At 53.4% G+C, this 17850-nt stretch overlaps 1 protein-coding gene across 9 annotated transcripts in view; it reads right to left on the bottom strand.

Moving 5' to 3' along the window:
* The window catches only part of EFCAB6 (EF-hand calcium binding domain 6), a 239973-nt gene that overhangs the window by 7683 nt on the left and 214440 nt on the right, over nucleotides 1–17850 (bottom strand). For 6 of the 9 annotated variants that reach the window (XM_077757996.1, XM_077757994.1, XM_077757995.1 and 3 more), the window contains 3 exons: nucleotides 10643–10870; nucleotides 2941–3174; nucleotides 171–339 (listed from right to left, as the gene is read on the bottom strand). In XM_077757996.1, the coding sequence (XP_077614122.1) occupies nucleotides 171–339; nucleotides 2941–3174; nucleotides 10643–10870 (631 nt within the window). The other 3 variants (XM_077758002.1, XM_077758001.1, XM_077758000.1) reach the window with 3 other exon arrangements.

Genomic DNA, 17850 nt, shown 5'->3' on the forward strand with positions numbered 1-17850 from the left:
ACCCCCCACCCACCCTCTGTCTGTTCTCTGTATTTGTTTGGGTTTGCGTCCCTCCCTCTCTGTTTGTAACTATTTTTTATCCCGCAGGCCTGGCGGTCACAGAGGTGCTGGGGAGCCCGCCCGTTCCCTGCGGATTTGTGCCGGCAGGCGGCCCCAGTATGACAACGCACCCAGGAACTCGGCCGTGGCGATGCCCCCCTGCTTGGCCACGTCCTTCTCTTTGCATTCCTTCAGGAACTCCCGCCAGCAGCCCTGAAGTTTCTTCCGGAGCTTGCTCTCTATGGGCTCACAGTTCTGCAAGGGCAGGGTGTCCGGGGCTGTGTCTCTGCTGCCTGGGGTCTGGCGAGAGAGAGAAGGAAGTGATCTTGCAGCGCGAGACTCAAAACGGAAGTAATGATACGAACCATTCCAGACAGACAGGACTCGGGTTGGGGTTCACAGTTTCACCAGCAGGATTAGCTCAGAAATAAGGGAAAAGCAAAGCGTACATGGTAATTCTGCCATTTAACTTTTCTTTCCATCAGCGGGGGCTGTGTTTGTGCCAAGAGACAGTAACCAACATAGTTTAGAAATATACATATAGCCAAGTATAGGGAGAAATTATTTAAATAGATTAATTACTGGTGTGTGTGTGTGTGTGTGTGTGTGTGTGTGTGTGTAGTGACAATTTTTCATCAGAGGAAGAGTCTTTTTTTTTTAAATGTTTTTATTTATTTCTAGGAGAGAGAGAGAGAGAGAGAGACAGTGTGAGCAGGGGAGGGTCAGAGAGAGAGGGAGTCACAGACGGAAACAGGCTCCAGGCTCTGAGCTGAGCTGGCAGTCAGCACAGAGCCCGACACAGCGCTCGAACCCACGAACCGCGAGATCATGACCTGAGCTGAAAGTCGGACGCTCAACCGACTAAGCCACCCAGGCGCCCCCATCAGAGGAAGAGTCTTACCAAAGAGAGGGAGTCACCTGTCATTTATGGGCATCTAATCCTGTTCTCCCTTCCAGAATGTGCTATATTGTGAAATCATGTGGCCCAAGTATGAGGCTGTTTATATTATTGCATCTTCCATTTAAATATGGGGAATGAATTGATTGTAGCCCAGGAATTTCCCCTGAACACATCCTAGGGTTATCTAATAGAGTAATGAACTTGGGGCGCCTGGGTGGCTTAGTCAGTTAAGCGTCCGACTTAGGTTCAGGTCGTGAGTTTGAGCCCCACAACGGGCTGTCTGCTGTCAGTGCAAAGCCTGCTTTGGGTCTTCTCTCTCTTTCTCTCTCTCTCAAAAATTAAATAAACATTTTTAAAAAGTCTAATATAGGAACAGACTCCATGGAATTCCTGGCCTTTCTCCCAAATCCTGTGCTGCCTGAGCCTTCCCCATCTGGGTCGATGTAACGCTCTTCTCTCCGGAGTTCAAGTCAAACCGTTAGGAGCCATCCTGGACTCGCCCCCCCCCCCGACCCCCACACCTCACCCGCTGGGAAATCCTGTGGGCTCTACCTGACTGCGGGCCACCGGCTCCCCACTGCCCACCCTGCTCAGAGCCACCAGGCCTCTGCCCTGGATCCCTGGGGCCTCCCCCCACCTCCTGGCTTCTGTCGCCCCTCCAGCACCCACCCTACCCACAGCCTCTGTGTAACACACAGAATCCACGGGAGGCTTTTTAAAGACGCTGCCGCCCATGTCACTCCCTTGTTTATACACTGCAGGGACTCCGTCCCTGGGAGTGAAGGCCAGAGCCCTCCCCCACCGCCCGCCCGTCCCCCACCAGCATGTTTCCTGTGGCGGCCCTGACAGATCTACAGCCTTGCTGGCTCATGACAGCACAGCTACCCTCTGACTGTTCTGGGGGCGAGAAGGCTGAGGTGGGGGCCCTACTGCTAAAACCAAGGACCGTGGTCCTTCCGAGACTCTAAGAGAGGACCTGTTTCTTACCTTTTCTGGCATCGAGAGGTGCCCACACTCCTGAGCCTGTGGCCCCTTCCTGCACCTTCCAAGTCAGTAGCAACAGTGGCCTCAAATGGCATCTGTCCAACTCTGACCTTTCTGCCTCTGCGTCCCCCCTATTTACAGACCCTTGTGGTTGCCTCGGGCCCACTCGACACTTGAGGATAAGCCCAGGTCAAGTCGGCTGGTTACACTTTAATTTTACCTGCAACCTTGATCCACCCCCCAACCCCGTGCCTTATGAGGTGACATATTACGGGTCCCAGAGATTAGGACATGGACATCTTTGGGGTACTCCTGACCCCCCTTCACTCTGCTCTACTCAATATCTTCAGCTTGCTGACTACTTTACTTGCCCATCATCCCCGACAAGAATGCAAACCCCCCAAGGGCAGGGACCTCTGTTCATGCTCCACTCTAGGAAGGACCCAGCACATAGTGGGTGTGCAATAAATCATGCGCATGGTCAGGATCCTCTCAACCACCTTCCTCGGGGGATGCTCCCACCCCTCTTGCAGACACGAGAGCCCGGTGAGGCTGCCCCTCCCCTTCCTATGCCCCAGGCCGGGCAGCTCAGCCCAGGGCCAGGGCCGCGAAGTTAAACAGGCTTGGGTTGGAAATCGGGTCTCTCCGTGTCTAACAGAGGGACCCTGAGCACATCGGGACACCTGTTAGATATTAGTTCAACTGTATTTTCAACCGTAAAATGGGTGTGACAACACCTTGCAGTTGGGCACACGCTAGGGACCCTGCCTGCCATGGGGCGTTCGCCTTCCTGCCCGATGAATGCCCAGCTTGCTGACATCGAGTCTTCTGTCCCCGCTCCTGTCCCCATTTCCTGCCCCAAATCCTCCTTATCCCTCCTTCCACCCGACCCTCCCCCAACCCTTCCCCACACCAACCTGCCCCCTCCAGGCAGGCGAACGCTATGGACCCACCTTGGGCTCCTCTCCTGTGCCCCCACCCCAGGCCCGCCCTGTGGCACCTTCTCGGAGACTCACACAGGGGTGGCTCCGCGTTTTCAGCCCTGCTCTGAGGTCGTGAGCGGGCGATGATGAAACTGCGGACCTGCTTCTCTCCGAGACTTCCGGAACACTGCTGCCTCTCTGGGCCTTGGCCGACCCGCCCGAGGCTGGCGGTGTGGCCCCTCTGTCGGAGCTGAACATGCTCAGGAAGTCCAGATACTTGAGCCTCCCCTTGGCGTTGACCGGCATCTCGCTCCACAGCCTGTCAAACTGACAAAGAAGCAGAAGTCGTTCCCCAGGGTCAGTGTAAAACCACGGTGGGGTCCCCCGTGGAGCCGGTGGGAGTGGACGCAAGCCGGTGGCGGCCAGCGCTCACGTCGGCAGGGGCCGAAGCCCACAGCAATGAAAATAGAAAAAGAAAAAGAAAAAAACCCTGCTCGGCTTCCACTGCATGGAGGCGTCCGTAAGACAGGAAAAGCAAAGACGAGGATTATTCACGGCTTCTGCAGGACATTTTGTAATTGAATTGGGCCTTCAGTGAGCCATTGAACGCCATTAAATGTTGTGATTAGTCACAGAGACTGAGCTGCAGTCTCCGAGGCCACTTGGGGAGAAAATGCAAATCAGAGCCCTGGCCCTCCTTGGTCCCGGGGAAGCCCGGCCGGACTCATTTCTTCTCCTTGCGGGCGCCTGACCCAACAGCTGGCCAGGCACCTTACCCTCAGCCGCTGTGGTCACGGCCAGGGTGTGCGTCCCTGAAGGGCCAGCCCTGTGCTCTCACGAGCTGGAGAGGGACGCTTCTGGGAAAGCAGAGAGAGGTGTACAGCTTTGGGCTGGTACCGTCTGACATCACAGGCTGTGTCGGAGCCACACGGGTAGAGCAAAATAACCCCAGCATCCTAAGTGGGCCACTTCGGATGACTGAGGGCTTTCGGGGCGCTGAGAAGAGGGGTAACTTATTCAGGACCCAGGGGGCCCCCGCCTCCAGTGCCCACAAGGGAGTCGCGTTCCCCTCCGTCCCGAAGGCCTGGCCTTGACCGGAGGCCAGCGTCGCTTCTGGCCTCCACTGGGGTTTCCGAAAGGCAAATTATGAGAGACTGTACCGGTTCTGTTTGAAATTCCAGAAACAAAGTACTGGGGGGTGGGGAAGAGAGGAAGAATGTTCTAGGCCCTGAGAAGGGAAAGAAGGTTTAGTTTGGGACAATATTCTTGATTCATGTTTTAAACTTTTTATTTCAAAGAATTGTGGATTTACAGGAAGTTGCAAGGAGGGCACAGAGAGGGCCCTGGTACCGTCCCCCCAGGATCCCCTCAAGGTTATGTTTTCGGGAACAGCTTCAAAACCAGGGAGTGGATGGTGCCGTGTGCATACGGTTTAACGTCATTCATAACGTACGTAGATGCGCATTGCTTTACTTGTGATCAATGGGGTAAAACTAGTCGGTGGAGTGGAGGCGAGAGACCTCGGGAAAGTGACCATGTGGTCCCAGACAGACCTCGCCATCCCCAGGGGCGGCCGTCCTGACACTTGTCTCCCTCCAGGGAAGTTCTCCCAACCCCCGGAGCACATGTCTGGAGCTGTCTCTACCTTCCCACCTTGTGAAACCAACCTGCCTGGTCCCGCAGCTCTCGGAAGGGCGTCTGAGATTCATCCCGAGATGCCGAACACCTCCCGAGGGGGCCGGCACACGGCAGGTGCTCTGGAAGTGTTTGCTCAACTAAAAAGCTCTAAAAACCCCACCTGAGACTGATCAGACAACAGCAAGACCCTTTACAAATGAAGAGGGACAGCGGGTACTGGGCCATATTGTAATCACATCCGCCGTGAAGGGCTCTACGGAGGCAGAGCCGGGTGCGGCCTGTAAGAGGAAGTGGGGAGGAAGGAGGAGGAGGGCCATGTTATCAAGGGTAGATACAAATAAGGGTGCGAATGTTAAGGATGCAAAGGAAACCTGGAGCATGGGAGTGAGGGCATTTATGAGACCACTAAGGACGACGACGGTGACTCCTGTCCTGGCAGATGGGGCGAGACTGACCAGCACCTAATTAAATCTTGTGGCACAAATGAAGTCCCGGAGGGACCCTGGAAATCCTCTCTTCGCTCAAGAAGCCTCGCCATGAAGGGCAGAATGAACGTGCCAGGGGGACATGGGAGGGGAGGGAAGTGGAAGCCCACACGCGGCCTCTCGGTCCTGCTGGAACACCGCCGGAGCCTACAGACCAGCACAGGATGAGGCCGGTGGGGCTGTGGGGACGGGAGAGGCATCCAGAAGCCTGGAAACGGGCACCACACAAGTGGCTTCTGGCCTGTGGGCCGGGCATGAAACCCAGGCAAAACTCTGGTGGTTTGTGAGCGAGTTGAAAGCGAGTAAGTTTCCACGTCCTGGTGGCGGAAGGTGCATTCATGAAACGTCCCCTTCAGACGCAGAGAAGCAGCCACTACCTTCTGGGCACCTACACATCTCCGACTTTGGGTTCCACTTCTGCAGTGTGGCAAGCTGCCTCACGCCACTCCCATCCTACCAGCAAGAGAAGGCCGAGTATCTACAGAGTTGGAAGTGTTGGGGTGCCCGGGGCGCTCAGCTGGTTAAGCATCTGATGCTTGGTTTCGGCTCAGGTCATGATCTTACGTTTGTGGGTTCGTGCCCTATGTCGGGTTCTGTGCTGACGGTGTGGAGCCTGCTTGGGATTCTCTCCCTCTCTCTGCCCCCCTGATAATAAATAAACTTAAACACAAAATCAGAGCTCTGTTAGAGCCCATCAGAGAGCTGGGGTCCCAGGGCGCCAAGGCGGCTGAATGCCACAGAGCCCCAAGTCTGCAAGGACAGCCAGACACGCCAGCTCTCGGGCCTGGCCGTGCTCGGGAGGAAGTCAGCTAACACATTCCAGGCCGAGCGTGTGCTGGCGCGTGAGGCAGGGGTGACCGGGAGGCCAGACCCGGAATGCTCGCGCTCACACGCCCCCCTCCACCCCCTCTGCTGCTGCCCCGGAGAGAGAAACACAGGAGGGGACGGGCTTTTCCAGACCCTCCTCTTATGAGAAAGAAAGCCTTAAGCCACTGCAGGAGGCGTAGCAAACCCACTCAAGACCAGGACCCCCGGGGGGAGGGAAGGAAGCCAACCCTTCTGTCTCTAGGTGGGTAGGAACCAGCCACAGATCCATGGCTCCAGGGGGAAGGGTACAGCCCAGTGCTCCTGGAGGAGGGGCAGCGACCCGGATCTGCACTCTACAAAGCAAAGGTCAGAGGTCAGCTACCACCTCCCCGCCTAAGACCCACCCACCGCGGAGACAAGGCCGAGTCTGACCGCCTGCAGAAGGGGGTGGGGAGGGGCAGGAATGTGGAGAGGGTGTCACCCCTGCCTAAACCAGGCTGGCCCAGGAATGCCAAGACAGTGCCGCCCTGTGTAAGCCTGGCCCTGAGCACAGGGGACGCTGTCCTGTGGCCGGATGTGCGGGTGGAATACTCAGCAGCGCCCTGGCATCCCCGGGCCCACACCCAACACCGGTAACGGCCGCCTCCTGCTGGAGGGTCTGACGCCTGGGCACCGTGCACCCCCGGGGTGAGGGCAGCAACGGTAACACTCGAACGCAGCTCAAATGCCGACCAGATTGACTCCGTAAGGCCCCCACGTTCACGGGTGGACAGAAGAGGTGCGGCCATGTTCGGCATGAATACTATGTACATCTCTGTCTCGACTCTTCTTTACATGACGTCTCGCTTTCGATAAAAAGAAAAGAAACTGAGACGTACCAACAAAAGATGAACTGACCCGTTGCCAAGGGGACTCAGAGGAGGCCCCCTTCGTGGGCTCATCAGACAAGCACTTGAAAACAACTGTGGTTAACATGTCAGTGGATCGAGTAGAAAAAGTATGTAACGTGTGAACAGATGGGGAAGCAGAGAGGTGGAAACTAGTTTTTAAAACTGCACATCCTGGGGCGCCCGGGGGGCTCAGTCGGTTAAGCACCTGACTTCGGCTCAGGTCATGATCTCCCAGTTCGCGGGTTTGAGCCCTGCGTCGGGCTCTGCGCTGATGGTGCCGAGCCTGCTTGGAAGCCTCTCTCTCTTCCTCCCTTTCCTACTTGCTCACTCTCTCTCTCAAAATAAACTTTAAAAACTAAAAAAATAAAAATGCACTGTCTTGTTCAAGCACAACGGGGAAATGGGGCTGAGTAGAACTGGAGGCATGGCCAGAGGCCGGTGGGTGTGTGCCGCACGGAAGCCAGCGTAAGACACAGGAAGTGGGGGCGGCACCCTCCGGGGAACAGGGACAGGATGCCCCGTGTGAGGTGGGTAACGAGAGCCAAGGCTCCAACCTATAACTGAGGTGGAAACAGGGGCAGCGGGCTGGCCCCCCTCCCCCCCACCCCCCGGCTGCTCAGGGCCTAACATCAGCACCATGCACAGAGGGCCCCCAAGAGGTGAACGAGCAGGTGCGTGCCGCCTTCAGGCACTCAGTGCCTCGCAGATAGACAGCTTTGTGCCGAAGAACGTGCCCGCTGAGCCAGGCTGGGGGATCTGAGCGCAGGGTGGAGGCGGGGAGGCCAAAGTGGGCGTGGCCAGTTCTGCCAGCCGCAGGTGCCTTCAGGAAAGGCTTCAATGGCTTGCAGCGAGTCCCTTCAGGGGTTGGCGTGGCTGGACGCAAGGGGGCAGCGGCAGGGAGAGACAGCAGTGAGCAGGAGAGGCTGAACAGCCGGCTGGAGGGGAAGGCACCCGGAGCCTGGGGAGTGTCGTGCACTCCCATTTCACGGGGAAGGACAATGAAGCTCAGAGGGGTTGTGTCCCTTGTGCAAGGTCACACAGCTGGGCAAGCACAGAAGCAGAACGGAAACCCCAGCCCACCTGCCTGAAGGGTTACTGGTTCTTTGCCTGCATTCTTCGTGTCGTCCAGAGGTGTCTGTTTAAGAAACACCACACCTGAGGGGCGCCTGGAGCGGGGACTCGGTCACTTAAGCGCCTGACTCTTGATTTCGGCTCAGGTCATGATCTCATGGTTTGTGAGATCAGGTAGAGCCCCAGGTGGGGCTCTGCCCTGACAGCACAGAGCCTGCTTGGGATTCTCTGTCTCCTCTGTCTCTGCCCCCTTGCAAGCACTGTCTCTCTCTCTCTCTCTCTCTCTTTCTCTCAAAAATAAATACTAAAAAAAGAAAAAAGAACCACCACACCTGTAATGTTCAGAATGCTTGATGCTTCCTTCCCCTACCGTAGCTACAACTATAGCTAAATCCTCACACCACCACCCAGACTGATCCAAACTGCCTGACCAGGAGAGGCTCTCTCCATGGGTCTCTATCTTCGTAAGCAATATTGGAGCAGACCCAGTTCCCACAGTGTTTATAACATGCCTTCTGCAGGCAAAGAGCCACTGGTTTCCAACTCCACCTGCTCAGAAAGTCGCTGTCCTTTTCTGAAAGGTTAATTACACCGGAGGTTGTCAAAAGATGTGGCACGGCCCTGCTTGCAGAGCTCGGTAATTCAAGAAAGCTGACCTCTCAGATTTGTGATGGTGGGATGTTTTTTTTTTTTTTTTAGGACGAGATAGTTTTTATAAGACATGAGATCTATACTCGGATGCTGGTGAACACGGTTGGAACTATTCCAGAATCTTCAGGGAACCCTTCTGAGTAGTGGCAGTTGGGGTGCAGACAGGTTAAGGAGCCAAACTACTTCTGTGTCTCCCTGTACTGGACATCATTCCACTGAACCAAGAAGGTCACGGTCAAGATCGCAAGGATCTCCGTGGCTTTTGCTTCCTGTTTACCAGTCTGTATCCAGAAGCTTCCTTCTCAGATAGTACATAATTTTTGCTAATCATCACCCAACTTAAACCATCGTACTTATGCCGGACTTTGATGTCCTCAGTGATGCAGACTATATTTGAGACGTGTCTGTGTATTTTTTAGAATGCAGCATTTAAAAAATATTTGATTTTGTTGCAGAGGTGGGGGACCGGACGCCCTGGGGATGGTGAAGCTTTCTTAGTGGACAATTAAAATCTAATTCTCTGTTACAAATGTCAGATATGCCAGCATGTCATTAATTTATATCTCTAATTAGAGTAAAAGTTTACTCATTTAGATGAAATGAAAAATCTTTATTAGTAAAACCTTAGTTAGTTCGCCCCACAGAATCATAAATGCAGCTAGATTAGTTGTAAACGCTTCAATCCATTTATAGTGATGGAGACAAGTATTTGCAAACAGTGATCTTGCTCAGTTTTGATGACCTACAAGGCAGAACTGGGGGAAAGCACTTTAATTTGGCTTTAGCAAAAATGATCATAATGCTTTAAAAATGTGATATTTTAGGAAAGTGAAATCGGCTGCTCGAATTATTAATGATAATGAATTCATTCTTCAGGGTGGTGAGTCCTGAGGCCATTTGATGAGGTCCATCATCGAACGTGATCATCTCCCCTCCATGTGAACACTCTTAGATCTTATCCACGCACCCTAAGAAAATGAGGCTGAGGGTAGAGCGCCCCATCTTGGGAGAGGAGGGTGACCTTTCCACCCAAAAGCTGCAGGAAGCTCCCCAGGCTGAGCATGAGGGAGGAGGGAGGTGGAGGACTCCCCGAAGTATCTTGGATGTCAGTTTCCACTAGGGCACCGGCCTACTGGCCACATGGGGAGGGCTTGTAGCAGCGAATCTTCTGTCGGGGAGGGAGCTCTGCTTCCATGCTTGGATCGGCGGGGCTCTGTGTCACCCCACTCGGCCACTGGACGGCGGCAGTGGAGAACATGGACACTAAACCCACCACGCTATCCACTCACCAGAACTTGCTGAGCACCTGCTCTGTGCCGGGCTCTGCTCTGGTGTCTGGGCCACAGTGAGGAACAAGCCACCCAGAGAACTGTCCCCTGGCCCTCACATTCAGTGTTACCGTCGACCAACATCAGTAAACTGCAAGGGAGATCCTCCAGATGCCATCTGGCTGGCCCTGGGAGGCCCTGGGAGGCCACGAAGGGCCAAAGAAGCCCAGCACAGCAGGTTGGCAGAGCTAAATAAGAGCACCACTCAGTGTTTGAGGAGGAAGCCGCAGAGAATCTCCTCTTGGGGTCCCGTGATGGGCAGGAGGGCTTCAGAGGGGGTGGGCGTGTCAACAGCGTGCCTGGCTGGGGCGGTATCCCCAGAGCCTCTGAAGTGCTGGTGACAGAAGCAGGGAGAGGTAGGGAGAGGGGAGGCATAGTGGTGGGAGGTCCAGAGCAACTCACGGGCTTGAAGTTGCCCCGTTCGGGTGTGGGGAGAGGCTGGCTGTCTCTTTGGGTGACATAAGCCCTGGGATTATCCAGGGGAGGAAGAGGGAGAGTGGCTGCCGGAGCCGAGTTTAATTTGATTTAAAAGATAAAAGTGACTGGGGCACTTGGGCGGTTCAGCCGGTTAAGCATCCGAATCTTGATTTCGGTCCAGGTCATGATCTCAGGGTTCGTGTGATCGAGCTCCGCATAGGGCTCTGTGCTGACAGTGCAGAGCCTGCTTAGGATTCTCTCTCTCCCTCTCTCTCTGCTCCTCCCCTGCTTGCACACATTCTCTCTCTCTCAATAAACTTAAAAAAAATAAAAGTGACATAATTGGCACCCCAATCGAAAAGTTGCAAGTCTTACTTGTCAAACAGAAAACTCCTTCAATAAGATTGAAAACAAANAAATCGCACACAGGCCTAAACTCGCCCTGGGGAACGGCTGGCCTGGGCCCACAGAACACGGCTTAGGATGACAAACCAAGCGCGTTTCTTACCTGCTCATCTGTCAGCACCTGCACGTGGCGGGCACAGATAGCCCTGAATTCATCCCTGGAGGTGGTGTTTGTTTTCATGGTGTCGAAATTGTCAAACTCCTGAGCGATCGCACTGTAGTGGACGCCCACCGCCTTGTGGATCTGAGCCAGGAGCTCCTGGTGTGCGGCCTCCTTGGGAGCCATGGGTGGGGGCCCCTCGGGCATTTTCTCGGCCCACTCGGCAGCGGCCTGGGCAAAGCAGAAAGTAAGACTGATTCATCTGATAAATAATAAATCATCTCGTGGCCCCAGCCAGAGGTTCAGACTTGGCTGACGAGGAAGCCGGGGCTCACCGGCCATGGAAGAGGGAGCACAAGCGAGTCGGTGGCACGGACAGGCAGAGTCGGCCCCGGGGAGGGCGGGCCTTTGTTCTCATCCACCCACTCACTCGCTCTGTCTTCTGGTCCATTTCACAAACACACAGCGAGTGTCTGCTCTGAGGTAAGGGACTGAACAGGGGGTGCGTATCTGGACTGCTTTTATTCCAGACATCAGTGTAGTGGATATATATTTACAGCGGTCAGAATCTCAAAGGTGGATTTTGATGGCCGTTACCACACGATGCTGCAGCACCACGGCTGGCTAAGTGCTCCCTTAAGCCCCAGACTTCTCAAGGCCCACAGGGATTTAGTCGTGGCGAGTGCAGAATTTGTCGGGTCGGGAGGCAGAGGCGGGCACAGGACCAGGCTGTCCCATCCCTAGCATCCTAAACCTCCCCCTGGGCAGCGTGCCTGGGTGTCGGGAAGTCAGGGCGCTGTCCATGGTGCCTGGGAGTCTGAGGAAGGGAGAGCGGCAGCCTGGGCTCAGGGACCCCCTTCTGGAGGGAGGAGGAATGGGCTCTGGGGAAAGAGGGGCCAAGGAGGACCTTCTTAGTGTACATTTAAGCTCATGTCCTGGCAAGAGGGCTGGGGCAAGGGGAGCAGGGGGGAGGGTCCGGGGAGGACCAGAGCCCACGTTCTGCACACGCGGATGCCCACAACGGTGGACAGGCGGGTCAACAGGAATAGCAGACAAGGAGGTTGCTCAGTGATCACCAGCAGACACTGAGATGACGAGGGTCTCTCTGTTCAGCCCGGGGCCAGTCAGGAGGACAGACTGAGCTCACAATGAAGCCAGGCTTGGGGGACCAGGGCTCCCAGGGCAGCTGCGTCCTGAGCCTCCTGCAAGGGGACGGTGCTCAGGGAGGCAGTCCTCACGTCCACCTACTTGCTGCATTCAGGAAAAAGCCTCCCACAACCAGACCTGTGGCTCCTGCCCCAGCAGCCCCGCTCTTCGGTTTTGAGGAAGGGGTGAGGCTGAGGGATGGGAGGAGACACTGGGCTCCGTGAGAACCCATGGGTGAGGACACGCGAGAGCTGTCCCCGGACCTGGGTGGACTCTGCGATACGTGCACTGCCTCCATCAAAGCCCGTCGTGCCCGTCAGCTGTAGCAGCTCTTCCGGCGCACAGTGCTCTGCTAAGGCCTTTACGAGATTTTTACAATGAATCCCCCAAATGATCGTGTCTCATTTTCAGCAATATATGCGCACCTCCCATAGCTAAGCACATGGCTATTTCCCTAAACGTTCCAAGGGGTGTTGTGTTCAGATTGCAAAGGGAGCCTCCCTTGGAAGCAGAGTCATGCTCAGGGTCCTTCCGCACACTTGTCGCTCCTTTGTGCCCTGAGAAGGACGGGCCCCAGGCGGACACAGCTGGAAAGAACACGGGTGGACAAATGTAGCACGGGAAGGCGCTAGACATGCTGACTCTCCTTCTGATACCCCGTGTGGCCCCGTGCAAGCCGCCAGCCCCCTTTGCCTGGGTCTCCTGGTCCGTCGGGGTAGAAGGAAGGTGAGGCAGTACACGGGAGTGCCCTCTGAAAGTGCTAAAACACAAAGCAAATGGGACGTTCTATTCTTCTAGCAACAGGTACAGAAAAATTCTCACAAAGTGGATTATGCAACCTTAGGTTAATATGGTTTTAGCTCCAGAGGAAACGGAATCGTTTTTAAGCAAAATACAGATTACTAAATTTAACTTGAGTATTCAAAAGGTCTGAATAGACAGGTAACCGTAAGAGAAACTGAAAAAGCTATTAAAAGATCTACCATCTATTTTCTTAAGTAGTTTGTTGTCAGTTGGTTTCCATATAGCACCCAGTGCTCATCCCCACAAGTGCCCTCCTCCATGCCCATCACCGCCCTTCCCCTCTCCCCACCCCCATCAGCCCTCAGTTTGTTCTCGGCATTCAAGAGCCTCTCATGGTTTGCCTCCCTCTACCAACTATTATTAAAAAAAGGGGCCAAGCCTAGCTGATTTTAAGGGCAAGCTGAATCTCACTTTTAGGCAATAGATAATTTTTATGTTAGTCAAATTATTCCAGAACACGGAAAGGAATACATAGTATTCCAACTCATTATATATCTCCCTAATACCAAAATATGGTAAACACTTGAAATAAAAAAACAACAACCTAAGTTATGGACATTAATATGAAGATATTAAAACATTTTTAAAAAGACCATTAGAAATACTTAGCACTGGTGTTTTGTTTTTTTTTTTAATAGAAAATCAACTGGGATTTATTCCGAGTATAAGAATCCTTCAAGAATTAGCAAATCTGGGGATAACCGGGTGGCTCAGTCGGTTAAGCGTCTGACTTTGGCTCAGGCCATGATCTCGCAGTTTGAGTTCAAGCCCTATGTGGGGCTCTGTGCTGACAGCTCGGAGCCTGGAGCCTGCACCAGATTCTGTCTCCCTCTTTCTCTGCTCCACCCCCACTTGCCCTGTTTGTCTGTCTCTCTCTCAAAAGTAAACATTAAAAAAATTTAAAGAATTAGTAAATCTTTCAATTCTTTACATTAGGGCACATACAGACTAATGGCAAAAAGGCATTAACAAAATTCAGCAGCTCTTCCTGATAGAAATGGTATAAAATAGAATATAACAGATAAACCCCACAGAAATAAAATAAAGACCTTACATGTAATACTCTCTCTCTCTATGAGAATATTAGCCAGATACCATCTCCAAGCATATTAAATGGGTGATAAAGCATTAAAGTCAGAAACAAGATAGGTGTGCTCCCTGTCAGCTCTATGGTTCCCATATTTAGAGGCTTCAGCTTTTGAAATAAGACAAGAAGATGAAATAAACAGGATACATGGTGAAAAACAAGATTCATCCTTATTTGTGGATCTGGCTACACAACTAGAAAGTCTCAAGACAATGAGGAAAGTGGCTGGACTCAACCAAAAATACAAAAAAAGCAATACCATTTTGGGGGCAGTAATTATAATTCATTAGAAATTGTATTGTGAAAACAACCCACATTTACGTTAGTGACAAGCTCTTGAATACCTTGGGAGAAATTTCATATGAAAGCATAAGATGTACACAGAGACAGATGGGGGGCGGGGGCCAGAAAGGCTGGAATAGCAAAGGGACATGCATTGGGAGCTCAGACATGAAGACTCCATTTTAAAAATTTTTCTCAAATTATAAATACAAGTTAATAAAATGCTAATAAACATCTCAATGGATGGGGCGCCTGGGGGGCTCAGTTGGTTGAGGGTCCAACTTCAGCTCAGGTCGTGATCTCACGGTTTGCGGGTTCGAGGCCCGCGTCGGGCTCCGTGCTGACAGCTAGCTCGGAGCCTGGAGCCTGTTTCAGGTTCTGTGTCTCCCTCTCTCTCTGACCCTCCCCTGCTCATGCTCTGTCTCCCTCTGTCTCAAAAATGAGTAAAAATAAAAGAATGTTTAAAAAATAAATAAACACCTCAATGGATATTTGGGAGAATCATGAGACACACAGACATTAAAGTTCATATGGGAAAATAGATATATGAGAATTGCCACATTTTTGGGAAAGGCAAGCAACGAGGCTTTTGACCTGCCAGATATTAAAATGTCATACGCTTGACATGATCAGACTAGTGTAGCTTGGTTTAGAAACATGGCAGTAAGTCTGTAGCCCCTGCTCAGGTTGTTGGTGGCTGAGAAACAGGCCTCTACTGTGGCCGGGCCACGATTCCACGGCATGACCGACACAGTAGGGAACTGTGTGGCCGACCCCAAGACAGCTCCGGGGAAGAGCGGTCCTCGCAAGCGAGAGAGAATATCCAAGCTTCATAAAGGAAAGTGTGTCCTTCTCTCCTGACTCATCAGCTTCAAACCACGGGCCTCCGATGGCCCCACCTCCGCGAACGCAGACCGTCCCTCCAGTCGCTTAGGCCTGGAGTCCCCTGTGAAAGGTCTACCACACTTCCACGCCACCCGCCGTCCCAGTGGAAGTTGACCCTCCATCCTCACCTCCTGGTCGAAGCCACCACCGTCTCTTGCACAGATTACTGCACCTGTCTTCTTGCTTCCAGACCCAGCCATTTCCCTCTGCAGATGATCTTTTTAAAGTGTACACACACCTGTACACACACACACCTGTACACACACACAAGTATCAACACTTCTCTCAATGGAGCAGTAAGCAAGGGCAGAGCCATCATTAAGAAGCCATAGTCCTTCACTTCTGAGAATGATCTTTTTAAGGTGCAAATCAGGTCAAGCAAAACTCTCAAAAGGCTTCACCTGTTGCCCAGAGTAACAGGCAGGGGGCTTCACAATGGGCCTCCCCACCCTGCCCTCAATACTCTCTGACCTCACTTCTGTGACTCTTTTCCTTGTTCACGCTGCTCAGGGACCCCAGGCATCCTGCTTTGCTTCAAACACAGCCAGGGCCTCAGGGCCTTTGCACTTGCTGTTCTCAGATTTCCTTCAAGGTTTTTAGAACATGTTTAGGACCACACTCCGCCCTCCCTCTCCCCTGTCCTTGCTTGTGTTCTGTGGTGCTTTTAGTTCTCTGATTCCCCTGTAAGTTTATTCCTTAATTGCTTGCCTCACCCTAACAGAAGATAAACCTCATGACGGCAAGGGCTCTAGTCTTTTGTTCACTGCCGAATCCCTAAGGCTTAGCACTGACTCATTTAAAGAAAGAAAGAATAAGCAGAGCATCCATACAGCGGAAAATGTCAACACCAATAGAATGAATCAAGTGGTAGGATCCTTGGGCTCCGCTCTGGGCAGTGGCCCTACATCAACAGTTAAAAAGCCCCGACCCTGTCACAATGCAAAGAAATGGAAATGAAAATGAGATTCGGCTTTTTTCTTGTAACAAAGTGGCAAATTTGGTGACCGTTGAGATCAGTGCTGGAATAGGTGGAATATAGTATCTAAAGCCATAAAAAGTTCCTGTGATCTAGTGCCTCCCTTTCAGGACTCTCCTTAAAGAAGTAACCACGGTGAGCTCCTGGAATTGCAATCATTACAGGATTAGTCACAAAAGTAACAAGACAGGAAAGAACTGGCAACAATTTGGAGTCTGACATCGGGGCAACATTTAAATAAGATATGATATTTCTATAGGATGGATTACAGTGCAGCTATTTACAATCTTCTAAGGAATTATCTAATAATAGGGTAAAATGTTGGGGATGTACTAAGTGGAAAAGGACCATAAAATGGTCCAAATGATCACACACACACACACACACGTGCTCGCGCGCGAATATTAACGCTGTTCTCTGGGTGGAGAGGTAAGGGAAGGCTAAGGCTAAGTCAGGAGGATGACGGGGGTTCCCGAGCCAGGATCCTGCCCCGTCCCCCCCGAGGGTCAGGGGTCCTGAGACCCGGGGCTCGGGACAGCCTGGTTGTGACGGCGCTGCAGAGAGGTCGGGGAGCCCCATTCAGCGTGACAGCCCTGGATGCGCAGTGGACCCCTGCCATCCGCCCGTGCACGGATCTGAGTGACCCCTGACTCCCAGAGCCCCGAGGGGTGGGTGAGCACCTGTGCCGGGCACACACGCAGCGCACGTGTGCGCTGCACTTGCACAGCGTGAACGCGGAATGCACGCCCTCGAGTACTGTACTGAGTGGGACGGGTGCTGTGTGCCAGATACTGGGGAGGTGGAGGTAAGGAGTCATCCTTAAAAAAAGTCCCTGCCCGGGGGGAGGCGGGGGACTCGAGGTGGGGAAGAGAGAGACCAGGGCAAAATCTCAGGGGTGAGCGGAGATCCTATGCGGGGTCCTGTGCTCTGAGAAGGGAGCACTCTGCCAGGGGCATAGCTGGCCTCCCTGAGGGGGAGGGGACCGACCCGGGAGGCAAGGAAACGCAGGCGCAAGTGAGCCGAAAACCCGGAGCTGGAGGCCACGTCCTTACTCAGCAAGGTCGGGAGGGTGAGGGAAGCCCGGAGTCCGAAAGGAACAAAGGTGCTGGCCTGCAAATTCCGCGCTCTCCCCACACGCCCAGCCCAACCCTCACCCAGGCCAGGAGGCTGGAGGCAGGGGACGCACATGGGCACTTCCCAAGGAGAACAGAAGTGGCACAGTTTCGTGGCCAACACACAAGAGCGTGGGTGACTGAAACTTCTCACGATGGTGGATTTGCTGCCCATTGGAAATACGCTTTCCCTGCCTGCAACAGTAATTGCTGCGTGTTCACTGTCGGAAACCTAGAAACTACACAAAGGGTACAAAGAATACACAAAGATCACTGATCACGCCACCTGTAGCGGCACCACTGTCCCCACCTCGGCGCCCAGGGACATGCCACGGGCCTGGAGGTCCCTGGGCCCCGGGGCCACTCTGCGCGCCACACCACCCAGGGCACCCACTGGCCTCTGAAGGGCAGAGCCCCTGACACTTCCATCGGGGCGCCGAGCAGCTGAATCTGTCGGGCACCCGCGTTATATGGGTCTCGTCCCTGCTTTTGAACAAAGCCGCCCAGCCACCGCCTGCCTCGCTCCGGGGGACTGGAGACGCCAGGGACAACAGATGGCTCTTGGTCTGGCGCTTCTGGGTCCCTGGCACGTCTCATGTGATCATTGTATCTGAATGGGGGAAAAAAATAGAGCTTTTTCTATAACTAGAAGGAATGTGTCTCCTAATCAGGAAGGACACTGCTATCCTCAGACGCAAATGTCACTTTCCAATCCTAACTACACGTTCCATAGAAGGCACCCTAGCCCGGCTCAGCAATCAGCTGCGGTACCAAGGACCACAGGGAAGGAGTCAGGTGCCAGGCACCCACCCCCGTTCCCATTGTCCACACTGTCCACACTGTCCACACCGCCCACCTCCGTCCACACTGTCCACACTGTCCACACCGTCCACACTGTCCACACTGCCTTCCCCCGTCC

Source organism: Crocuta crocuta, unplaced genomic scaffold (genome assembly GCF_008692635.1).
Source record: "Crocuta crocuta isolate KB4526 unplaced genomic scaffold, BGI_CrCroc_1.0 scaffold143, whole genome shotgun sequence".
NCBI classification, from domain to species: Eukaryota; Metazoa; Chordata; class Mammalia; order Carnivora; family Hyaenidae; genus Crocuta; species Crocuta crocuta.